General features: G+C 44.0%; 2 protein-coding genes across 10 annotated transcripts in view; one reads left to right on the top strand and one right to left on the bottom strand.

The window, feature by feature from the left end:
• Window positions 1–746: 746 nt before the first annotated feature.
• Window positions 747–18,877, top strand: MTHFD2 (methylenetetrahydrofolate dehydrogenase (NADP+ dependent) 2, methenyltetrahydrofolate cyclohydrolase). The gene is made up of 8 exons (XM_073325107.2): window positions 747–948; window positions 9,557–9,741; window positions 10,230–10,352; window positions 12,858–13,010; window positions 13,102–13,209; window positions 14,289–14,381; window positions 16,035–16,160; window positions 16,827–18,877. The coding sequence occupies exons 1-8, from the start codon at window positions 830–832 to the stop codon at window positions 16,964–16,966; spliced, it is 1,047 nt and encodes a 348-aa protein (XP_073181208.1). The 5' UTR covers window positions 747–829; the 3' UTR covers window positions 16,967–18,877.
• Window positions 16,844–26,224, bottom strand: part of SLC4A5 (solute carrier family 4 member 5) — a 126,911-nt gene continuing 117,530 nt past the window's right edge. For 4 of the 9 annotated variants that reach the window (XM_073325092.2, XM_073325094.2, XM_073325093.2 and 1 more), the window contains one exon: window positions 16,845–22,051. In XM_073325092.2, coding sequence (XP_073181193.1) covers window positions 21,886–22,051 — 166 coding nt within the window. In that variant the 3' untranslated portion in view covers window positions 16,845–21,885. Of the gene's footprint in view, window positions 22,052–26,224 lie in introns of all 9 variants that reach the window. The other 5 variants (XM_073325096.2, XM_073325097.2, XM_073325095.2 and 2 more) reach the window with 3 other exon arrangements.

Below are 26,224 nucleotides of genomic sequence, written 5' to 3'. Positions count from 1 at the left end.
AGAAAAGGAGTACTTGTGGCACCTTAGAGACTAACCAATTTATTTGAGCATGAGCTTTCGTGAGCTACAGCTCACTTCATCAGATGTTTACCGTGGAAACTGCAGCAGACTTTATATACACACAGAAATCATGAAACAATAGCTATTACCAGCAGGACAGTGGGGTGGGAGGAGGTATTGTTTCATGATTTCTGTGTGTATATAAAGTCTGCTGCAGTTTCCACGGTAAACATCTGATGAAGTGAGCTGTAGCTCACGAAAGCTCATGCTCAAATAAATTGGTTAGTCTCTAAGGTGCCACAAGTCCTCCTTTTCTTTTCTTTTTACACACCCCTCTGTGGCCCAGTAAGCCCCGCCCATCGCTCCCGAGCTTCACCAATGAAAAACCAGCACACGTGCTTTTTTGTCCCCCCCGCCCCCCGTCGTTCAGTTTCTCACGAATCACAGCCTGGCCCAACTGCGTCCCTTTATCTGACCCAATCACAAACCGAGACCGGTGCTAAATCCTGCCCCTTCCTTGTGTCCGCCAATCAGATCCCTTTATCCAGTTTCCTTTGCGTTATCGCTGTCGCAACCAATCGTGGTCCAGTTACGTTATTTCCCCGCTCTCCGGCCCTGTTTTGCCTCAGCGGCTGCGTCACTCCGGTCGTCCACCAATCAGCGTGGGGCCGGCTTGTTCCGCGCAGTATGATAGGCGCTGCTCCAGCCGATGGGGGTGGGTCTGGCGGGCTGGGGAAGCTATATAAGGGGTTTGTTAAGCTGGCTGCTTCCCCGCGCGAACCAACGGCTGCGTGTCGCGTGTGGCAGCTGGGCTCGCCTCAGCTGAACCATGGTGGTACCCGCGCTCGCCCCGAGCCTGCTGCTCCGAGCCCTGGGCTGGGCGGGACGAGCTCCCCGCGGCTGCTGCTGTGCCCTGAGCCCCCGTCGGCTGCACCTCACCGCGCTCAGGTAGCGGGGGGGGGCTGGGAAACGGGGGGGGGCGAGAGGGTCCCCTGGGGGGGCGGAGTTCGGGAGACGTCTTTGTGGGGGAGGGGTAGAGAGGGGGTCCCCTGGGGGGAAGGGTGGAGTTGGGGGAGACGTGTTTCTGAGGGGGGGTCCCTGGGGGGGAGTGGGGGAGATGTCCCTTTGTGGGGGGGGAGAGGGGGGGTCCCTGGGGGGGAGTGGGGGAGATGTCCCTTTGTGGGGGGGGAGAGGGGGGGTCCCTGGGGGGGAGTGGGGGAGATGTCCCTTTGTGGGGGGGGAGAGGGGGGGGTCCCTGGGGGGGAGTGGGGGAGATGTCCCTTTGTGGGGGGGGAGAGGGGGGGTCCCTGGGGGGGAGTGGGGGAGATGTCCCTTTGTGGGGGGGGGAGAGGGGGGGTCCTACTGAGGTGAAGAGAGGGACCCGCTTAAGGTTCATGCGATATATGCTTGGGGACTCTGAATTAGATGGGAAACTGGCAGTGCAAAGCCATGCCACTGGGCAGCCAGGGTGCTGAGGAGAAGATGGGGGTTGGGGTTGAGGCGTGATCTCACTGGTGTCTGAGAAATGAGACACAATTTTCCAGTGAAAAAGCAATGCGGGAAAACTGACTCAGGGTGGAGAGACCACAGAGCCACCCAGCTGGGGAAAAAACAAACTGGGCATCCCCATCCCATGCAGATGGTGGCTATATTGGGGATCTAACCACAAAAACTCAAGCCCTGTCCAGGGTAGATGCTGAATGCAACAGGGAGCAAAGTCTAAACATACTGAGAAATCTGAACCATGCAGTTACTATGCGGGATTGCAACCCCCATCTTGGGCAGATGGTGGGTACAGTGGTGATGAAACCCCAAACACTGGAAAGCTGTGTCTGAGGCTGATGCTAGATGCATGGGAGGGGCGATGTTAAATCCCAAACATTGTGAATCTTTCTGTCAGGCCAGGACTTGTATTTACCCAAATTGAAACCCAGGGTTTGCTGTTGTACACTTGTGTTGCCCGTAAAGTACAGTATTGCTGAAATGAATGGGAACTTCTGCTCTGTTGGCCACTTTGCTTTGGTTGAGTACTCCCAGTGGCAGATAGCAGATCTGCAGGCTGATGAAATCCTATTCCCTGCTTGCATGGAATAGCTGCTTCTAATGCTCAAGATCCAGGGCCCACACTGACTTTGCTCTAGGCAAAGCACTGCCCTTCTGGTCTCCCCACACTCCTGGTGTGGCTGTGGGGGCACAGGTGTAACTGAGTTAAATGTAATTATATGTGGAGGGGAGAGAATACATTTTCTGGGTCTGAAGAGTAATTTAGTGCCAAGGAAAAATCTAAAAGGAGTGGGGAGAATTCTCCCTACAAATCATCATAAGCACTTTCCTTTCAAGCCAAAGACCATTCTGCCAGAAAGGGAGGCTCTTTTGCAGACAAATTTGAATTATCTAATCTGACAACCTAATTCATGATATTGCTTTAATTGTCCACCCTATAGAGTTGTTAGAATTAATTAGTACAGCCATGAAAATTTACACACCCAGACATAGAAATCTCACCTGCTCTCACCCTGAGGAGAAATCTTAACTTGGTTGTCAAAAAATCACTTGTGATAGAAAAGTATCATTTTGCAAGTGTGAATGAATTGTATATTTTAAGTAAAATGTTAAGTATGTATTAAATTATTGGTATGTGAGGGAAGAGCCAAAAATTTCTTTCTTCTCAAAGGTTTCAGAGTAACAGCCGTGTTAGTCTGTATTCGCAAAAAGAAAAGGAGTACTTGTGGCACCTTAGAGACTAACCAATTTATTTGAGCATAAAAAAGCATGAAAGCTTATGCTCAAATAAATTGGTTAGTCTCTTAGGTGCCACAAGTACTCCTTTTCTTTCTTCTCAAACTACCTGTTTCCCAGCTCTGAATGTTCCGTCATTTCCCAGTAGCAAGAAATGTATTTTTTTCATCCTTTTTTTCTGTGGTTTCCATTATCGCTCAAGAAATACATTATGCTACAGTACTTGCGTCAGTCTAGCTTTGAGACCTTTCTGTTGCTCCTCCCCTTTCAGGAACTCCTACAGAAAATTGTGGCTACGTGCTGTAACTGGGCAAAACTGCCTTCCAGTGAGATGGTGCTGTCTCAAGTGTATTAAAATTGTTTCTGGCTTGCTCAAGATGCAAAGTGCCTCACTTGTGTTTTTCAGACTTTTAAAGGAGTACTTCTAACTTTTCTTCACCCTTAGGCTCTTTGATATATCTCAGCGCTTGACTCTCTTGGAGGGGCATGGGGGAGAGAGGTTAATGCTCCTGCCAATAGATATGGAGCTACATTCTGGTCTTACAATGTGAATTTGAAAATTATTCCACTGATGTCAACCTATTTAACTGCAATCAGATCAGTGGTAAAATATTTTGGGGGGCTGGCGCTCCTGTGCACCTGTTACATCTCGTCATCTCTCTTCTTGCTCCTACACCCTGCCCTCCCCCTTTTGTTCAAGCCTAATGTCTAGTCAAAGAATTATGTAATGAAAAGCTGCTGCCAAGGTTTTGCCTTGGTATTCCTGTAGACTCTGGCAAGGGATACATTGACACTTTGACCGAAACTTAGATTCTTTTATGAACTTCTAGTTCTGTTTATAGTAAAGATGACTTTTAGGAAGTCCAGCAAGCTATTATGTGACTTAGTGTATGTGTGATATTAATCAGCATTTAGCTCTGCAGTTAAAACGTTTAGCATTTGAAATGGTGCCAGTAGGTTCATTTCCCTGTTAGAGGGAATAATCTCAGTTACATTTGGTAGTACCTAAAAACTATCTGACTTCCTTAGGCGATCGCCTTTTGGGATTGTCAGCTAGGTATAACTTAATTTCACAATAAATTTACCAGACAGTTGGATAATCCAGTTATTTAAATGAGGTTTGTGCCCCAAAAGAATCTAAGGAGAAACATTTAAAATCTCCAAACTAACACACTGCTGCGTCAGATGTGTTAGAGTACAGATTGTCCTACAGAAATGTTCACACCCCAAGCTACTTTGTGTAGTGCCCCCTGTCCATTCTGGTACCTCCTTTAGAGCTAATCTCCTTTTGGGTTTTGATGGACAGGCCTGTGTTCTTCTGGGTCCTGCCACCCACTCAGCAGGGTGCAGCGCTTTTCTTCCCACATGAATTTATTTCGCAGTGCCTCCACCCTTCTTGTTCCTTCTTGGCAGGGTCACCAAGTCAGCTTGGGGGGAAAATTCTAATCACAGGGTAACCCTCACTTATTTGCCAGATAGTTGGAGACTTCCAAGAAATAGCACAAACACATACAATATATTTAACACAGTAATTATATTAAACGGGAGATAAATATAACAGGGTAAAACTATTCTCAGGGTCACTGGTACCCACTGGTAATACCTATGAATTTCCTATCATGATCTGATACAGCAAATGTCAAATTAGTGTCCTGTTGGTACACGTACTTTATAGGCGCCCTTGATGACTTGTGACCATGATATCTTCTGTGCAGCAGTGAACAATGTGACTGAATAGATTCAAGTGGGATATGGTGATAACTCCCTCCACAGATTTAACAGGCAGCAGGTTAACAAAATCCCCAAATCCTTACCCCCTGGCTTGAGGATGCAGTTCAGGGCGAAAGGGGTCTCCCAAACAATTTCCCTGACTAGCTAACGAGCCTTAGTGCACTCTCAAACAACTGTGAATGATCCTCAGATTCAGAGATGGCTCTGGACTCCTCAGTCACTGGAGCGGGCTGATGCTACTGCAGGCAGGTGTCATAGAATCATAGAATATCAGGGTTGGAAGGGACCCCAGAAGGTCATCTAGTCCAACCCCCTGCTCGAAGCAGGACCAATTCCCAGTTAAATCATCCCAGCCAGGGCTTTGTCAAGCCTGACCTTAAAAACCTCTAAGGAAGGAGATTCTACCACCTCCCTAGGTAACGCATTCCAGTGTTTCACCACCCTCTTAGTGAAAAAGTTTTTCCTAATATCCAATCTAAACCTCCCCCACTGCAACTTGAGACCATTACTCCTCGTTCTGTCATCTGCTACCATTGAGAACAGTCTAGAGCCATCCTCTTTGGAACCCCCTTTCAGGTAGTTGAAAGCAGCTATCAAATCCCCCCTCATTCTTCTCTTCTGCAGGCTAAACAATCCCAGCTCCCTCAGCCTCTCCTCATAACTCATGTGTTCCAGACCCCTAATCATTTTTGTTGCCCTTCGCTGGACTCTCTCCAATTTATCCACATCCTTCTTGTAGTGTGGGGCCCAAAACTGGACACAGTACTCCAGATGAGGCCTCACCAATGTCGAATAGAGGGGAACGATCACGTCCCTCGATCTGCTCGCTATGCCCCTACTTATACATCCCAAAATGTCATTGGCCTTCTTGGCAACAAGGGCACACTGCTGACTCATATCCAGCTTCTCGTCCACTGTCACCCCTAGGTCCTTTTCCGCAGAACTGCTGCCTAGCCATTCGGTCCCTAGTCTGTAGCTGTGCATTGGGTTCTTCCGTCCTAAGTGCAGGACCCTGCACTTATCCTTATTGAACCTCATCAGATTTCTTTTGGCCCAATCCTCCAATTTGTCTAGGTCCTTCTGTATCCTATCCCTCCCCTCCAGCGTATCTACCACTCCTCCCAGTTTAGTATCATCCGCAAATTTGCTGAGAGTGCAATCCACACCATCCTCCAGATCATTTATGAAGATATTGAACAAAACCGGCCCCAGGACCGACCGCTGGGGCACTCCACTTGATACCGGCTGCCAACTAGACATGGAGCCATTGATCACTACCCGTTGAGCCCGACAATCTAGCCAGCTTTCTACCCACCTTATGGTGCATTCATCCAGCCCATACTTCCTTAATTTGCTGACAAGAATACTGTGGGAGACCGTGTCAAAAGCTTTGCTAAAGTCAAGAAACAATACATCCACTGCTTTCCGTTCATCCACAGAACCAGTAATCTCATCATAAAAGGCGAAAGGTGTCGTCTTCATGCAGGAGTCAGGCTGCTGCTCATGCTTCATGCAGGTGCCAGGATTTCCCCTTACCAAAAAGGGCTCAAGGTGCAGATTACAGAACTATACTAAAATCCAAACTTTAGTCTCCCACCCTAGCGCTCATATACTATCAGCAGGCAGCAGCCTTGGACTAGCAGCCGGAGCAGAGCTGGCCATGTGGTGACTGATCTCACCTAGGGAGCTGGAAGGCTAGCTCAGCTTGGCTGGGGGAAGTTTCCCCAACAAAGCTCAACAAACTGGAAGTCACCTTGGAGCTGGAAAGGCTCAAGCTAAGGGATCTTGCTTTTAGGTCCCCAGAGGCCAGTTTTCAGGGGGAACCCTGCACGCAGGCCTGGGGGACTCACCAGCTCCCCACACAGCCACTCCTGCCCTTTCCCTGGCTGGCTAGTCCAGATTGCTCCAAAATGGCTTCTCCCTCTCCTTAACTCCCTTGGAAGAGTTTTTCTCTCTCTGTTGGTTGCTGAGCAGACTGGGTCCCCCTCCGTACCAGGGACAGCATGCCTCTTCCTGATCTACCAGCACACAGAGCCCCAGGAATCTAAGTAATCTCCTTGGGGGTTACATTTGTGTAGGCATCAATTTCTGCCTTGAACTCCCTTCAACCAGACACAATCTGTATGACTGTTCCTATAGCCTACTTTCTCTCATTGAGGCCCTAATGAGAGAGAGGGACCCATGGCTAAAGCTCCAGGCCTGGGATTGTACCCTCAAAGGAGACTATTGTCATTTGGTTAAAACAAGGGGAGTGGAGGGCAGGACTTGCAGTATGACCTTGAGAGGAAAGTCACTTAAATCTTTGTTCAGCAATCTAGAAAAATGGAGTATAATATCTGGTATGTGTGGGTGTTAGTATTAATGCATGTTTGAAGTGCTTTGACAACTTCTGTTGAAAGGTGAAGGTTTGAGTGTTTAAAAGAGAACTAGATAAATTCATGGAGGTTAAGTCCATTAATGGCTATTAGCCAGGATGGGTAAGGAATGGTGTCCCTAGCCTCTGTTTGTCAGAGGGTGGAGATGGATGGCAGGAGAGAGATAACTTGACCATTACCTGTTAAATGCCCCAGAGCGAGTGAACCTGGCATTGGCCACTGTGGGCAGACAGGATACTGGGTTGGATGGACCTTTGGTCTGACTTAGTATGGCCGTTCTTACGATATCAGACAGTCAGTAATGCAAATTAGGAGATCTTTTTAGTTTCCTCCCTTTTTGACAATCCTAGCCTAATCTATTTGACCAATGACTTTCCTTCCTAGATGGTAAGAGAGTAACCCTAGTAATCAAATTTGTGGACTATTCTGAATGTAAAGTACTCTGCTAAATTTAGAGCTGTAGGGTATATAATTTTGGAAAGCAGCCTGGAGCAGTTCTTGAAAATAGCAAATTTAATTGGTTCTTCTAAAACAATGTTCCAAAAATTATTTAGCCTAAAGCTAGTTTAAAATAGTATCTGAAGCTTGAATTTGAGTTTGTCTTGTAAGAGGCTTGATAAATTTTTCCTTTGTGGCTTTTCTGCCCAGATGTGGGGAAGACCAGTATTTGACCATAGTATTGTGGATCATGCTTTTCCCTGGTAGTCATTTGCAATTTCACGGCCATGAAAAATAAGTCCCGGACCGTGAAATAAGCCCTTTTCCATGAAATCTGATGTCCCTTTGTTCCTAGGAGCGCCCCAGCAAAGAGGCCTCCTAGCTCTGGGCTGGGGAGTGACAGGACTTGTCCATCCCCTGCACAGCTGCTTTGGGGGGGTGGGGGTGGGCAGGGGGACACTAGACCCACCTCCGGGTGCCTCCCTCCGCTGCAGGATGCTCTGGGACTGGGCAGCACCCCAGGGCTGCTCTTGGGTATCTTTTCCGGCTGCAGATAGCTCCGCACCCTCTCATCCCCACTCTGTTAAGCTCTGAAGGCAGCACAGAAATTAGGGTGGCAATCCCATGACCCCTCTACAACAGGTTTGCAACCCTCCCCTCCACAATCCCCTTTTCAGTCAGGACCCCCACAGTTACAACCCTTGACCTGAAAACATTAACTTCACCAATTTTCAAATCCCATGGCTGTGAAATTGACCATAATGGAGGTGAATCTGGTAGGGCCCTAGTTATAGTTGCCACTAAGTGAAAAACTCATTATCACCACCCCTTGTTCCTGCTGCTGGCCATAATAGTCTAGCAGGAACAAAACTAATATTTTTGTAAGTTTTGCTCTTGATAAGAGAGTGAGTGCTTTTTATTCAAGCTGTGATATTAATACATTTTCTGAAGCTCGGATGTAAAGGAAGCTGGTGTGTAGCCTTTCAGTTAGTGTAAATTGGCAGCTGTGTAACCCCTTTGGCTAGTACTATTTCTGTCAGCTTTCCCTACTGTGTGGTTATCCAGTTTCCTGGAATGCATTGGCAATAGTTATGTATTCCTGATACCAATATAGATCAGGAATGTATGTAGGGGCTTTTTTAACATGACTCAAATGTCAAAGATAAACACTTGTATTTTATTCTCTCTGCTTCAGCAAAATTTCATATATTGATCAAGTGTCAGTAGCCTGTTTTTAAAGCTGTACTCATGACACTGATACTAATTTTTGCAACGGTACTTGCATATTAAGATAATTAAAAACAAGCGGAAGAATACTTGTTGGCAACAAATTCTAAGATAATATGTATCTAGGATATTATTCTGTTCCTTTACTATGAATATTATTCATACTCCTTTACTAACCATTTTCTACTGAAGTTTATCCATTATAAACTTCAGTGGAAAGTGGTTAGTAAAGGCATATGAAATCTGAGTAAAGGGCAAATAAGATAAACTTGCATAGTTATGTACATTATTCTGAATGTGCTGTGGTTTTTGACAGGGAATTAATATGGACTTCGATTTTTGCTTGTGCAAATTATCCACTTTAAAAGATCTAAGTGTTAAACTGAAAAGTTAAAAATGATCCAGTAGAACTTAGCTGTAGTGAAATTCCATTTATAGTGAAGCAAATTGAAAGTCCCACATTTTGTTTCAAAGAATTTTAGTTATAGTAAAAACTCTGCTAAAGTGAAATTATGTACTTTGTATTCAGGGAGGGGAAGAGGATTATTTAGCTATATGAGTTTTATTTGCTTGATTGCTGATTTAGAATGTAAAATGTACACTGGACAAAAGCATGACAGGAGCGTGGCTTTCCAGGAGAGAGCAATCCATGAACTTTCTCAAATTGCATGAACGGTCAGCAAATATAAAACAAACTGGCCTAGGAATTGTCTTCAAATTTATTGGCTTGAGTATGCATCATTTGATTTTCCTCAGAAAAATCTATCATCTTCCAACTTTGCTGCTATTAAACAGGATATCTAGCTAAGCAGAATTGATTCTTGTATTGGCCACTTGAAATGGGTTTTATACAAATGTGAAGTATGGAATATAATATTTGTGCATAGGTCTAACTCGCTACAACAGGAACTGCTGTAATGATCTACGTTAGCTGAATTTCTTGACTAAAACGTTGGGGGTGAAGTTTGGGTAGAAAACTCAATATGGAGTGAATGTTTTTAAAAAAGGGTCCCTGCTCAGATAACATATTTTCTTATTTTTTTCAGAAATGATGCAGTCATAATTTCTGGAAGAAAACTGGCTCAGCAGATCAGACAGGAAGCCCGACATGAAGTTGAACAATGGGTAGCAGCTGGTAACAAGAGACCCCATCTCAGTGTGGTTCTAGTTGGAGAAAATCCTGCAAGTCACTCCTATGTACTTAACAAAACCAAAGCAGCTGCTGATGTAGGTAGGTTCTTGCACTCCTGTCTTTGTGCCCTAACTAATAGGACACTTAACAAGAAGTATCTTTAATTTAAGACCCTAATTTAAATTGGACTTCTCATATGCTGGATGAGGATACGCAATTTTCAGCTTGCTGCCCATGGAGACTTTTATCTAGTTAGCTTAGTAGTGGCCCTAGTGAACTCCCCACATCTTCCAATGCTGTCTGCCTGCTTTCAACTGACATGGAGGTACAGTCCTGAATGCAATGCTCCATCTTCATCTGTATGATAGACCAAGCAGGAGCATTGTGGTTTGCATCTTGCTATTTGAATGTAAGATATTTAAGTCCATGGTATGTAATATCTGTTAATGGAAGATTGAGACTTTTAAACTTGTCAATAGAGATTATTTCTGTAGTGTAAAAATCAGTATGAATTAAGAATGTTCATTTCTGGACTTAGTCTACATTTGAACCTCTCCGTTAATGTGGTGTTTAAAATGACACTCTAGGAATCAGCAGTGAAACAATCCTGAAACCAGCCTCCATCACTGAAGAGGAGCTGCTTGATTTGATCAGCAAGCTAAATGATGACACCAATGTGGATGGCCTATTAGTGCAGCTTCCCTTACCTGGTGAGTTGGTGGAATTTTGAGGAGCTCTTACTGGGCTTGTCTTCGCTACTGGGAGATCCATGCAGTGGGTGTCAATTTAGCAGGTCCAGTGAAGACCTACTAAATCGACGGCAGAGTGCTCTCAAGTCAACTCTCTCTCTCCTCTTCTCTCTTCCCCCCCGCCCAGTGAAGACAAGATCACTGTGTTTGCACCTTTACCTAGAAAACTTTCAAATGTCTTGTGTGCAGTGAGAGATCAAGTTAGAGTATGGCTCTGCCCTGAACCTGCTGTGACGCTGCACTTCCGTTGCTCTCGTGTGTGACGCATATGAAGGAAATGGCATTCTGCCATTATGCTGTTCAATGAAGAAAAGTTGGTTTGACTTCCTTTGTAGTAGCAAAAAGAAAAGGAGTCCTTGTGGCACCTTAGAGACTAACCAATTTATTTGAGCATAAGCTTTCGTGAGCTACAGCTCACTTCATCGGATGCATACTGTTGAGCATAAGCTTTCGTGAGCTACAGCTTACTTCACTGTGGTTTTCCACAGTATGCATCCGATGAAATGAGCTGTAGCTCACGAAAGCTTACGCTTAAATAAACTGGTTAGTCTCTAAGGTGCCACAAGTCCTCCTTTTCTTTTTGCGATTACAGACTAACACGGCTGTTACTCTGAAATTTGTAGTAGCAGTTGAATGTGTGCAGGTTAGATATGTTTTCACCTTTCTGGAGTAGGTTTCAGAGTAATAGCCGTGTTAGTCTGTATTCGCAAAAAGAAAAGGAGGACTTGTGGCACCTTAGAGACTAACCAGTTTTTTTGAGCGTAAGCTTTCGTGAGCTACAGCTCACTTCATCGGATGCATACTGTGGAAAGTGTAGATGATCTTATTATATACACACAAAGCATGAAAAAATACCTCCTCCCACCCCACTCTCCTGCTGGTAATAGCTTATCTAAAGTGATCACTCTCCTTACAATGCGTATGATAATCAAATAGGGCCATTTCCAGCACAAATCCAGGTCGGTGTCCCCCCCGCCCCCGCCAAACTCACTCTCCTGCTGGTAATAGCTTATCCAAAGTGACCACTCTCCTTACAATATGTATGATAATCAAGGTGTGCCATTTCCAGCGCAAATCCAGGGTTTAACAAGAATGTCGGGGGGGGGGGGGGGTAGGAAAAAACAAAGGGAAATAGGCTACCTTGCATAATGACTAAGCCACTCCCAGTCTCTATTCAAGCCTAAGTTAATTGTATCCAATTTGCAAATGAATTCCAATTCAACAGTTTCTCGCTGGAGTCTGGATTTGAAGTTTTTTTGTTGTAAAATAGCGACTTTCATGTCTGTAATCACGTGACCAGAGAGATTGAAGTGTTCTCCGACTGGTTTATGAATGTTAGAATTCTTGACATCTGATTTGTGTCCATTTACTCTTTTACGTAGAGACTATCCAGTTTGACCAATGTACATGGCAGAGGGGCATTGCTGGCACATGATGGCATATATCACATTGGTGGATGTGCAGGTGAACGAGCCTCTGATAGTGTGGCTGATGTGATTAGGCCCTGTGATGGTGTCCCCTGAATAGATATGTGGGCACAGTTGGCAACGGGCTTTGTTGCAAGGATAGGTTCCTGGGTTAGTGGTTCTGTTGTGTGGTATGTGGTTGTTGGTGAGTATTTGCTTCAGGTTGGGGGGGCTGTCTGTAGGCAAGGACTGGCCTGTCTCCCAAGATTTGTGAGAGTTTTGGGTCATCCTTCAGGATAGGTTGTAGATCCTTAATAATGCGTTGGAGGGGTTTTAGTTGGGGGCTGAAGGTGACGGCTAGTGGTGTTCTGTTATTTTCTTTGTTAGGCCTGTCCTGTAGTGGGTGACTTCTGGGAACTCTTCTGGCTCTATCAATCTATTTCTTCACTTCCGCAGGTGGGTTTTGTACTTGTAAGAATGCTTGATAGAGATCTTGTAGGTGTCTGTCTCTGTCTGAGGGGTTGGAGCAAATGCGGTTGTATCGCAGAGCTTGGCTGTAGACGATGGATTGTGTGGTGTGGTCAGAGTGAAAGCTGGAGGCATGTAGGTAGGAATAGCAATCAGTAGGTTTCCAGTATAGGGTGGTGTTTGTGACCATCGTGGCTGCTTGTTGGGACTGCATTGTATATGCAACTGCAATCTAGGTGGTCTAAAAATAACATCTCCAAATTTAAAGGGGTATTTTCACATTCATTGCAAGAAATATTGAATGCACAGGGGTAAACTTGAAGTCCCTATGGTTAATTCCTTGCTTGTATTCAAGGAACTATCGAAAGCCTGTCAAATTCATATAGCTGTAGGGCTAATATAGCCACTTGAGATTGCAATAGAAATATTTACACATGTGAATATCTGGTATTTGAGTTACATGAGGTAGCCTCAAGTTTGCCATAATGCTTTAGAATAGAGGCTAAAGTGATCATTCTCAGCTAATTACATTTTCTTCAGCTGATTAAATGGAGTTGGCTGCACCCTAATGTTGACACTTACTTTTTTTCAGAGCATATTGATGAGCGAAAGATCTGCAATGCTGTGATCCCAGAAAAAGATGTTGATGGTTTTCACGTGGTGAATGTGGGGCGCATGTGTCTGGATCAATATTCAATGCTGCCAGCTACACCTTGGGGTGTGTGGGAAATCATCAAGAGAACTGGTAGGGGTCATAAGAGCAACATTTTAAGTGCTGTTCATCTCCATTGCAGTTTAAAGTTGAGTGAGTTTTAACTTCTTTTCCAATCCCATAGGAATCCCAACCCTGGGGAAGAATGTAGTAGTGGCTGGCAGATCAAAGAACGTTGGAATGCCCATTGCAATGTTGCTGCATACCGACGGCAGACATGAGCGCCCTGGAGGTAACAGCTCCACCACATCGTGCTGTGTTCTTGTCAGAGTTTGCAGGCTAGACACAATGGTTCACTAAGAGGGGAGACGCAGAGAAGCCCGTGTGCTGTAGAATGTAATACTGATCAATAGTTTCCTGATTACTGGATCACTGCTCGTCCTTGCAGTCAGGGTGGTGGTATGTACTACAGGCCATGCTAATTTGTGGCTAAAGATTTCATGGCACTTGTAAGGGTAAACACATTAACTGCATTGTCCTTGAGTAAATACATGGGGCACAAGTTTATTGAAGTGAAGTGATTTCCCCCCTTTCTATCAGTGGTTCAGTAAGAGGAATCATAGAATATCAGGGTTGGAAGGGACCCCAGAAGGTCATCTAGTCCAACCCCCTGCTCAAAGCAGGACCAATTCCCAGTTAAATCATCCCAGCCAGGGCTTTGTCAAGCCTGACCTTAAAAACCTCTAAGGAAGGAGATTCTACCACCTCCCTAGGTAACGCATTCCAGTGTTTCACCACCCTCTTAGTGAAAAAGTTTTTCCTAATATCCAATCTAAACCTCCCCCACTGCAACTTGAGACCATTACTCCTCGTTCTGTCATCTGCTACCATTGAGAACAGTCTAGAGCCATCCTCTTTGGAACCCCCTTTCAGGTAGTTGAAAGCAGCTATCAAATCCCCCCTCATTCTTCTCTTCTGCAGGCTAAACAATCCCAGCTCCCTCAGCCTCTCCTCATAACTCATGTGTTCCAGTCCCCTAATCATTTTTGTTGCCCTTCGCTGGACTCTCTCCAATTTATCCACATCCTTCTTGAAGTGTGGGGCCCAAAACTGGACACACTACTCCAGATGAGGCCTCACCGATGTCGAATAGAGGGGAACGATCACGTCCCTCGATCTGCTCGCTATGCCCCTACTTATACAACCGCATCCACAGCCCACTTAACAATATGGGAAAAGCAATGGTTGTGATCCATACACTGAACTCATGATCTTTGCAGACTGTAAATCAGTGGGGGATCCTTCAGAGTGAAAAGCTAGAATTTTTCATGTCAAAACCTGAGAAAATGCTCATTAGGACTAATCTTGCAGGTGATGCAACAGTAACAATATCACATCGCTACACTCCTAAAGAACAGCTCAAGCAACACACGATTCTGGCTGATATTGTGGTAGCAGCTGCAGGTAAGACCATTAAACTCTTTGCACTAAAGGCAAGATTCCCACAAGAGAGAAACTTCCTGTACTGATGCTGCTTTATATAGGAATCCGTGTACTGAGGATAGCATCAGGTCTTGGTGCGGTGTCCTCCGTGTCCCATGTGCAGTTTGTGCTCTGTGAGGCTGGATGGCACTTGCAGAGTCACTCCATGCTGCTGCAAGGAGCAGCCAGAGGGAGTTGTTGGAATGAGGAACTCCCTTCTGATCTCCTGTGTAACAGAGCTGTTGCAGCCAAGCCAGGTCATTACATTTTAAATGAATGTGGACAATCATTCTCTGATAAATGACTTGCCTGCTCCCACTATCTGAGTGAAAGGGCAACATAATCAAATTGCGAAATTGTAGTGGAAAAACCCTTAAGGCTGTGGACCTATTTTACTATAGCAAGTGAGTGGTTGATGGTGGAGAGTCAGGTTGAGCTGCAATGCTAATGTTCTGTGAGATATCATGCAGTAGTTTATGCCATCTGGTTAGATCCAGGAATAGCTCAGATTGTGGGACCTGTGTCCCTGCTCATCTCATCTCCTTTTTCTAGTGCAGTCACAAACAGTACATGTGCAGAGGAGCGTCAATGGGTCTCTGCTTAGCCATGGAACCATGCAGGTGGTGGAAGGCCACACTAAGTATGGGGCCATCAGCAAAACTTTGGCATGAGTGCTTGGGAGCCATGAGGACACTGGATGAGGAGGAAAGGGTTGAGTGAGCAAAGAATCACAGAACAGAATGAATATCATGTAAAGAAAGACAACGATAGTGAAGGGACTGAAAAAGGTGATTGGGCTGAAGGTGGAAGCACACAAGGAGTGAAATAGTTCATTTTAAGACATGCATTTTTAATGTAGCTCTGTAATGTGCCATCAGGAAAAACAAATGCAGTGTAGAGGACATTTAATGGCAGTGTTACTGAAACCAAATCGCAGTCACTAAAGACTTAACTATTTCTTCTTAGGGATACTCGTGACTTGCGTGACATAAATTTAACTGGCCATCCTAAATGTCTGGTAGTACCTGTTAAGCCTGGCCCCACCCCATCAGCTGCTATTTACCCACATCTCTGGCACTGATAGCTATGGACTCTACATGCTCTTGCGGGACTGCCTTCTGTACTAAAACTGAGAATTTTCCCAATAATTTCACTTTTTTTCCCCTTGATATAGTGTTCTTGCATTACATTCACTTGATGACTTTGGCACAGGCCTGTACTAACGCAAGGCAAACATACTGGTTATATAAACTTAAGCACTTCCAAGAACTAAATTTCTATTAATTTTTAAAAAAAAAAAAAATTTTGGTTCTAAGCTACTTGACAGCTCTTTTTGAAGTAAATTTAACTTTCCTACTATTTCCATTTTTTCTCTTGAAAATTACTTGGATATAATGGACTTTAAAACAAATCAAGCTGTTGATCATTAATCCATAAAATGGAGTAGAATAACTAATTTATAAAATGCTTTTGATGATAATGCATGATGGTTTGGATGGACATACTTAGATTTTAGTTTTGAGAATCTGCTTTTCTGTCTCTTTGCGGTGGGCTTATTGACTAGTTTTACAGCTGTGCGTTTTATTCAGTATCAACTCACCATGGTGTAAGTGGTTGGTGGTTTTTAAATTTCAGGTATTCCTAATCTTATCACGGCTGATATGATTAAAGAAGGAGCAGCTGTTATCGATGTTGGGATAAACAGAGTGCAGGATCCTGTTACTGCCAAGTCCAAACTAGTTGGAGATGTGGATTTTGAAGGTACAGAAGCTGTTTTTTGTATCAACTACTTTAAGAGCATTCAATGTCTTGAGTATTTAGAAGGGCAGGGAAACCCCACTTATATGACTGAACTGATTTAGACTGACATTGAGAAGGTCTCTTTCCTACATTGTAGGGCAGATCATGAATCTGATCTTGTACCCTACTTGAGAACTACTTTGGGAACAGTGCTTCCTGTGCCATGGTTAAACCATGGGGCAATTGACATGTCGAACATCTGCAGCGTTCAGTCACTTGATCTAACTCCATTTTCACAGCTGCACAGAGAAACCTTTCTCTTAACCTGATAGTATGCAGGATTGACACCTAATTACCTGCTTTGATCATGCAATCAAACTGTCTTTTGAAGAGTTTTACGTAATGTTAGGTTTAGGTAGTTAATGGTGTGTGTGACAGGCAAGAGACAGCACATGTTCAGACTGTTTAAACTCCTCTTAATTTACACAGAACTGTGCATGGGACTTTGATCGTTGCTGGTTTTGAATTATTCTGCTGATGTGAGTTCAGTAATTACACATTAGTTAAGATGCTTGCATTTTTCATTTCAGTGTAGCCTTTTATGACTTATTAGTGCAGCTTTTCAATAGGACAAAAGTTTTGAAAGCCTGTGTGGTGCACCATTCTCAATTCTAACTCTCCTTCCAGGGGTAAAGAAGAAAGCCAGTTACATCACTCCGGTCCCTGGGGGAGTTGGGCCCATGACAGTTGCTATGCTGATGAAGAATACAATTATTGCGGCAAAGAAAATGCTGAAATCTAAAGAGCTTGAAGCCTTAACTGTTTAATGGTGGACTTATAACATTCCAAATCAACTCCCAAAAACAGGCCGATAGAAATGCAATATTTTTATTTATTGTATAGAAGTGAATTCAATGAGACTTTGAAGTCATGAGATATTTATTTAAAGCATAAGTATACAAACGATTGTATACAAAGGCTTTAAGCATCTAAATACCTAGGTCACTCCATCTGTTTAGTTTGTAATGATTCCCAGTGATGTTGGTGGGGTTTTTATATTTAAACTAGTTACATTTTGAGAAGTCTAAAATTTGCAGGGTGGAGAAAATCAGCTGCAAGTGCTTCTTATACAGAAATGTACAGTACTCAGTCTTTCAGAGGGTTTCCAACTTGCTAGCTTCTAATATCCTGTGTATCATTCCAGAGTGAAAGAATAATAATCTTCAAAGTAAAGTGCTTTCATGGGTCCTGACATTTGACCACATTTATAGGATTGTTTGCTAGCATTGTTGGACACTAGGGGGTGCAAAATAGTATATTGCATGTTGAGCTCAAGTTATTTTTCTACAAAAAAAAGTTACCTAGGTTTTAAAAACGACTTACAATGGAAAAGCTCTTAAGTCTAACTGCTTGTTCACATCTAGGTAGAAGATGTCTTAGCAAGATTACCTTTCAACCTGTTTGCTCTTAGCATTGAAACAGTTCTCCCAGCTATTGGTATGTAGCTAGACCAATATTCAGTACTGGGCACAAGTTTTCTTTAGCCAAAGAACAGAGGTGGCTGTTGACTCTGCCTTCAATATTTTCTACTACATTGTGAGGTATGAAAATACTTAGTGAATAACCCAGGTTAATTTTGATTAAAAAAAATTATTGAAAAGCTTGGTATTAGGAGCGGTGTGTAACATTCTTGATCATATAGCCTGCCAGTTAAAGTGCTACAGGGCATTTGGCTCTATATATAGTTGCCTTGGATAACTTCTAGAGAGTTTAAAAGTAATACCAGACCAGGTATACCAACTGCCTAAAAAGAGCTGGGATAACTTTTTCTCCACACAGCTAAATCACTTCACTTTGGTTCTGGTCAGACAGCCATTACACCAAATGGTTTGGTTGTCTATTCTGGACTAGTCAGACTTAATTGCCATTACTAAACTCACTTCCATTTTTGTCAAAGAAGCAGACTGCTTTGCATTCAGATTTTTTTTAAGGTGATAGCTGTCAGCTGTAGTTGGAGCTGCTGCAGCAGAAGTGAACTGTAGTTTAAATTCATTTCTGCTGCTTATCGCTGAGAACTGCACCAGAATTTGTAGAATAGCTTCTTTAATGCTATCGGTACAAAAGGGACTTTTCAAGTTTCTTTCCATCTAAAGGGAATGTGGCTTCATATTAACTAGGATGAAGAAGATTGGATTTACATTTCTTTCTAGACACTTGCCTCGACAGCAAGTCGTGTTTCTTCTGAAGGCAAAGCCGCATACGTGCCCTGGAACGTAGTTTGAAACACAACCGGCTCCTGCTGCCAAATCTTGAAGAGGAAGAGACCTTCATTGTGAGCAGAAACATCACTGGCTGCCTTACCTGCTGGAGCTGGGAGTGCCTCTAAGGACTGAAAGCCTGTCTAACTGCAAATGACTGTGCTGCTAGGTCCAAGAACACCTGTTGTCATACAAGTGTTACCTGGATTTCTCCACTAGACTGGTCTTATCAAAAATGCATCCCTCCTATACAACAACTTGCTGAGAGTAAAATTCAGGTTTCATCATGAACATGCTACAAAGTGAAGAGAATTTAATGAGATTTATTGGATTGTTAATAAAATGTAAAATAGCTACTGTATTTAGTAGCTAAGTAGGCTGCTAGTCTGGTACTTTTCAAATCACTTTGCATATACAAAAAAGTGTAAACAGCCTGAGACACTGAAAACTGCATGGATTTAATTAAAACTGATACTGTACTTTATAGCTTCCTTGATTTAAAAGTCAAGCATATATTCTTGTGCTACATGGAACACTTAGCTGAGTCAACAAAGCCTTTTCAATTTGCTTTGAACATTGAAACTGAATGGACATATTACAATCTTAATTACTTTTAAAAAGGTTAATCTGTCATGCTTTAGCTACCACAGACAAGACTGATACAAAATAAACTAGAAAATATACAGAACCAAGTTCAAATAATTATTAGGTGTTAAGGTAAAAATTAAGTGGCTGTCACTTCACTGTCAACTGGAGTAATACTGTTTTATTAATCTCACATTCAAAAACAGTCTTGTTGGGTACTCAAGCTAGAAAATTCTATAAATAAGAAACTGAATTCAAGTTTTCTTTTTGCTTAAATATTTACAAAGAACCAGCATCTGTTTCAGTCTAAGGTTCAAAGCAGTTGCAATATTTAACCAGCATTCCAGAACCCCCTGTAAAGTGGACTTTGTCAGAACCAGGGCTTTATCCTAAAAAACCTTAAGCCTACTAGTAAAGATGCAAGCAGGTGGAATTTATAACAAAGCACTGAGGGCTCTCTGCAGTAATCTTAGATAGCTGATATTTTCTAAAAAATAAAAATCAAGTTTTATTCAACAAAACCCTCAAGGCAATTTTTTTGTTGCTTTCCTTTCTGAAAAGTGCAACTCTGAGTGAGTAGGTACAATAACATTAACCTTTCCAAACAGTAACAGGTCTATTTCAGATGGGAGTGAGTTTGCTCTCAAAGTCAGTTCACCATAGGGCAAAACTGCCAGATGCTATAAGCCTGCTATGCACAAGAGCCATGTTTACAGAAGGGGCAATTGTAGAGGAAACAACGGTAGACAAAAGAGAGAGTACGGAAGATGCCCTAAGTTTAAGGGTTGAGGTGTTTGTATAAAGATACAAGCTAAAGTGCTGTGAACTAAACTGGTGCAAATACAGACTGAGGTTATTTTGTATTTACATAAATGTAAATAAACTGAATTTCCTGCCCCTTAATGATTTTGAAAGCATGGGGGACTGAAAATCAAAAGTAGAACAGTCTCTTAAAAACAAATTCAAAAATTCTTATCTGTGACCAGTACACAAGGGACTGCTGCACCTTATAATCTGAACTAAGAAAAAGGAAACATGTTTCAAGTCACTGACTTAACCAAGAATGAGACTGGTCTGGAGTTGCAGAAAACTTTTGAGCCCAGTAAACTGGGAAGTGTATCAACCAAACTGTTAATTAAAACTGGCACAAATACACTTATGTATATCACTGCCCCTTCTAGACACAATTTGAGGATGGTTATCTAAGATGCTGTCACCAATCTACTTATCACTTACGTTGAGGCTAAGTAGCAGATAGTTTCCTTTCACCCAAGTTATGGATGAAATTCCAATTCAACACAAGTCCTTTGGTTTCATCCCACAGTTAACTGAGCTGTCTGTAATCCCTACCTCTTTCCCAGTAGCACAGGGGATGGATAAGGCCAGCACTCCAATCTGACAGCTATCAAGCATTCATTCTAACCATTTTTTAAATGAGGAATTAAGGTTAACTGACAAGGGCATGTAAGTCACTTTCCAGCAGGACTGCTGTTGCTACTCAATTGTCATAGGACTTATTCTAACAGAGAATCCCTCTAGCTCAGGTGGCAGGAGCTGGTGCTTTCAGCGCAGGAAGTTCTATTGTCTAGCTGCCTCTGGCATCTACCATAGAAATATCGCAGGCTGTGGATTTCTCCACTCCTGTTTACTGGAAGGGAAGGGAATTGATTAGATCAGTTAGGGCTCTTCCATCTCTAACCCTGAGATTAACCAAACATTTCACAGCTCATAAGTGCTTCTTACCTTCCAGACAATTATTTGTGTGTGGCTGGGTTGAGCAAGAGTATGGACGGTCCTTTTGAGGAAGATCTGTGCTGGAGTAGAACATGCTGCAAGGTAAAAGCTGGAAGGTCATTGCCATTGCCCCTGTAATGGTTACCTGTGGGACTTACTTTCATCAGCTGACATGGGTGGGGCCAGCTTTGATGGTTGTGGGTGGGTTACAATGAACCATTATTTCAGTCTGACTGGCCTGGACAATGACTGGCTTGTGGGTGTCAGCCTCTTATACAAGATTCTCCATTAAAAATAGTTACAAAGTCTCCTTAGAACACTATAATTATAACTTGGAGGGGGGGGGTGCATTAGTATGAGTGTGGGAAATGACTGAGTTTAGCTTTTTTTGCAAGCCTAACCCCTTAAAATTGCTCTTGGCCCCAGAGAGCGAATGCCACTGGGTAACAGAGTTCCTATAGAAAACACCCCCTCCCTCCCTGCAGGACAGAAGCGGATTTAAAGGGCTGTATTTTTAAGCAGCAGCCAGGGAAGTTTTCCACTTTTAAGCTCGATTCTAAACATTCCATAACTTCCCAAAAGGGGAATTTTTCTTAGCCCTGTTTTGTATACTTTGTGCATTGTTTGCTGCATAGGGTGTATAAAACATGCAGTGAACTGCAGTTTGCAGCCCCCCCCCGGAACGTCACAGATTACTGCTCAAGCATTGGGTAGGTGGTGCTCATCTTATCTGTGAATTCCCCCTGGGCCAACTAACGCTAATAGGGGCACAGACTACACGCGAATGGTGGAGTTGAAGCTTGCACCGGAAAGGGCATGACTCTCCACAGCTGGTGATGTCAGGGTCCAGATGCTGAAGGAAGGTGGCCCTGCTATCTTCAGAGTCTTCATTGAAATAGCAACAACCGCCTGGGGCCTAAGGTCCCTTATTACTGCAGGGACCAGAGTCCTAAAGTACCATTTCCACATTTCTTGCATTGCTCTGCAGCTGGCGGTGGTTTCTTGGCCCAACTGAACGGGGTGGAGTTCCACAGCAGTTCTAATTTATTATGCTAAAAGCTAATGGAGAAATGAGTCCTGCGGACCAATGATCTCCTCAGTCTGTCACATAGAAAAATATGCCCAATTTTCTTATTTATATATCATCACAAAGGAAGGGCAGTGTGGGACTACAGTGTGGTCTCGCTGCCCATGTCCCGAGGGTGCTTTTCTGTATCACTGTCTTCATAGTCCGACTCCATCTCTATCTTCACCTGGGGCACGGCGCAGAGAGGGTTTCGGGAGTAGTTAAACGCAGGAGATGATGGGCAGGAAATCTTCAGGTGAAGCGTAATACTAGAACGGAAGAAAGCACAAAAAAGGGATTACTAATTCATGAGGCTGGGTTAAAGCCATAGTCTTTTATCTAACGAAAGCTCAGCACAAGGAAGTCCTGAGATCTAGTCCCACCTTTGACGCTGGCTACCTATAGCTTTGGACACGTTCTTCATGGCTCATTTTCCCCATCTGTATAATGAGGATCTTGTGGGGAAACCTGGATCCAGCTGTCAGTCTGTTCAGCTTGGGCCCAGCTCTCCTATAGAGAATACCGAACTCACAGAGGTCTTGAGAGAACTAGTTAAGATTTGTAAAGTACTTTAAGAGATGAAGAGTCCTGTATATTAATTCTTCATGTTCAAATCTTTCAAAACACCCCCAAGCTGCTCCATGTTTTCTGAGCTTGGGAGGCAGAATAAAAGGAGAGAAATCTAATAAGAAAGAAGGAAATGCTGTTCCCATGTGTTTTAATCTGTGGAACTTACAGCTACAGGATATGATGAGACAGATAATGTTGTTGGCAAGCTGTTCAAAAATGATTACACACCTAATAGTAAGGCTGTTAAACTAGATATGATCAGAATTTCAAGGGCTATTGATTCTCTACCAAATTCATGGCCATGAAAAACACATCACAGACCATGGAATCTGGTCTTTTGTGTGCTTTTACCCTATTCTATACAGATTTCATGGGGGAGACCAGTGTTTCTCAAATTGGGGGTCCTGACCCAAAAGAGAGTTGCAGGGGGGTTGCAAGGTTATTTTAGGGGAATCGTGGTGTTGCCACCCTTACTTCTGCACTGCCTTCAGAGCTGGGTGGCCAGACAGCGATAGCTGCTGACCAATGGCCCAGCGCTGAAGGCAGGAGACAGAAGTTAGGTTGGCAATACCATACCAGGCCATCCTTACTTCTGTGCTGTGGCTGGCGGCAGCTCTGCCTTCAGAGCTGGGCTCCTGGCCAGCAGCTGCCACACTCTGGCCACCCAGCTCGGGCAGCAGCAGCAGCAGCAAGGGTAGCAGCATTGCAACCCCCCGCTTCAAAAACCTTGTGACCCCCCCCATATATATATATATATACACACACACACACACACACACTCTCTCTCTCTCTCTCCCTCCCCCCCTTTTTGGGTCAGGACCCCTACAATTACACCACCATGAAATTTCAGATTTAAATAGCTGAAATAATTAAATTTACAATTTTTAAAATCCTATGACCATGAAATTGACCAAAATGGACAGTGAATTTGGTAGGGCCCTGACAATAGGGCACCAGCTGATTCATAGTTGAACAACAATGCTCATCTGCCCCCTTGGCCAATGAAGTCCTGCGTGTCTCAAGCTGGGACCCAAAAATGATGGCTTCCACAATGACTGGGCACTTCTGAAAATTAGGCCAGAATTTTCACAACCCACCTCAAAGACAGGCAAGTATCTCCAATATACAGAGGGCTAAACAAGGCCGTAGACAGGCTACGGTCAATGGGACTTGTGCACCTAAGTCATGGAGCTACCTCTGAAACTCCCACCCAAGAACAACAAGCTTCAAGCTTTCGTAGGCACTAGACAATCAATCAACAATGCAGATCCCACTGGCTGGAGAAATTCCATCACTGTGAACAAAACCTCAGCATTTAGACAGGGCACGTGTGAAGTGGAGATAAACGTGTCTCACTGAGTGAGAATGTCAACCAGACATATGCACATGAACCAGAGCACTAGAACGGACCCCAAACCAAACCTCCAGATGCCAGGAGAGTCTGTGGGGCTGAAAGCGTCCTGGCCTGACTGGTAAATGGATCACACCAAAACAGAAACAAAAAAACGGCCAAGGCATCAGTAAACATTCCATGGTACGATCTCTCATGAACCACCAGGTCTAGAAACTCATGCTGTGCCCCCTCACTATGTGTCTGGGAATGCCAGCTAACCGGTGCACTACAGAGCTAGTGTTCTAGCTTCAAGGTGCTAGGAATGTGAGACTCTAAGAATCACACTGTTCAGTTTGCACGACCACTGCATCTAATCCTTGCAGAGTAGCATCTTGGCCTGTGACCCAGCCAGTCAACACCTGCACCAGGGCAAAACAATCCCGGGAAAGAGCAGATCCAAACTCTGTGACTGGCCCACCATATTTATTGTAGGCCCAACCAAAACCCAGGATCTGAACTTTGGCGGATCTGGACCTGAATGGTACAGCTCAGGCCCATTTCTTTCTATTTCAGTGTTGCCAACTCTCATGATTTTATTACAAGTCTTGGATACCTGATGTTTTCCCTAAAGCCCCAGCTCCTGGAATCATGTGATGAGGTGAGAAGCTCAGCTTTCATTAAAAATAGAGAGGAAGTTTCCAGTGCTCATGGCTGAGGAGAAAGGCAAGAAAACATGAACCTAAAGACTCTTAAGAGCAGAAAGAAAAACAAACCCAAAATTATTTTAAAAAATCTCATGCTTTTTAAGCCAATTCATTGTTTCAAGTGCCGGGGGCTGGCAGTGCTGCTATTATGCAGATGAGGGTGCTCTGAAGTGAAAGGGCTTCAGTATCAGGGTCAAAACCTTCACGTGAAGCAGGAGTAAGAAAGGAGGAGACAAGAGAACTGGAGGTTCAACAATCCAATGAATTCAAAGTGGGACACAGTTATTCAGTCAAGTAAGGGGATGGTCTTCCCAAAACGAGCTCCCAAAATCCAGCTGTAGGGTTGCCGCACGAAGCATTAAAGTTTTTGGAAGGGAAGGATTGGGGACAGGATTTCTACAGATTTAGAGCCAAATCTTGAAAATTGCCATCAAAGGAAGGATCAAAGCCAATGACAATCTGGTCCGTCCCCCATGCCAATGCACAATTATTGCATATGGGGCATTTCCTAGTGCGCTGTTACAAATGGCCCAAGTGAAGGGGCTCCCAACCCTTTACCCTCTGGAGAAGATTCCACATCTCATTGCTGGGAAGCTCTTCCCTGGTATTCAGTCTAAACTTTCCCTTTTGTAACTCCATTCCATTTCTCCTGGACTGGTCTGCTGTACCGCACTAAGAGTTGAAGGAAAATATGAAGAAACCTTCACCTTATACTCAGATTTGAAGGAGGAAAAAAACTGGTACTTAATAAAACAAAAAAAACTTAAAACTTTTCTTGTTTCCTTTTTAGGCATTTTCACACAGCCTACCCATCTACTCAGTCTTACACATCCAATCATCCCTCCGGGTATTTATTCTACTATCTACAGGCATTTGTAGCATTAGCTCCCTAGATTCATTCTGGGACCACCGCTGTTAAACTACCAGAGGGGAAAGCGTCTTCCTGGGGTATTTCTGGCCCAACAGGGAAGTGGAGATACTAGAATTTTCACAAGTGACAGTTCTCTCCAGCAAGAGTTCCTGCCCAAATTTTGTTGAGCTCTGGATAATTCGGCCCAGTATCTGATCTGACCTGACCTCCAGGCCTTTTGAACTTTGCCCATCTCACTAAAACACCTGCATGTCACACTACACCACCTGATTAGACGCTGCGTGGCCCCTGGAGTGTTAGCTGCAGGGAGAGCAGAGAGCGCCACTGGGGCTTAGTTCTCCATGTGCCACTTTGGAAAGTGGAGAGATATTGCATGGCAAGGGGGATGCAGAAATACCAGATTACCTGCCCGTGCCAGATACACAGACAGCCTGGGGAATTTGCTATGTCAGAGGTCAGTACTCAGCAGAGCAAGGAGCAGAAAGGACATTTTTTTCCATTATGTGCAGCATTCTGCAACCTCTCAGGTGCATTATGGTTGGGCTTCCCCTTCCCCCCACTCCTTTCTCTGGATGATGAGATCTGCTCTGGCGACATGGTCTGCTCTGATCTGCTACGACAACAGCAAAACCATAGAGGACAGGAATAGCAGGGGTGCTGTGGGTCAGCTCCAAGCTCTGCACGGGAGCCCTGGGCTGGAAGAGCAGGGGATTCCATGAGTTAGCACTCTGGTGCACTGGCAGGGGGACTGACACAGCAGGAGGGGCTACAGATTAAGGTTGTGCCCCCCCCACCCCGTTTTGATGGCATCAGTGGTTGTGAACAGCGCAATGAATGAATAGTATGTGGGTGCTGGGTGCAGCATTGGTGGCCTGTGATATGCAGGAGGACAGACTAGGTGATCTGGTGATTCTTTCAGGCATTAAACTCTGTGACCTTTAATAGCTGTGACTTAAACGACCAG

Source organism: Lepidochelys kempii, chromosome 26 (genome assembly GCF_965140285.1).
Source record: "Lepidochelys kempii isolate rLepKem1 chromosome 26, rLepKem1.hap1, whole genome shotgun sequence".
Taxonomy (NCBI): Eukaryota; Metazoa; Chordata; order Testudines; family Cheloniidae; genus Lepidochelys; species Lepidochelys kempii.
The sequence above is the reverse complement of the archived record's forward strand: the minus strand, read 5'-3'. Positions and strand labels throughout refer to the sequence as shown.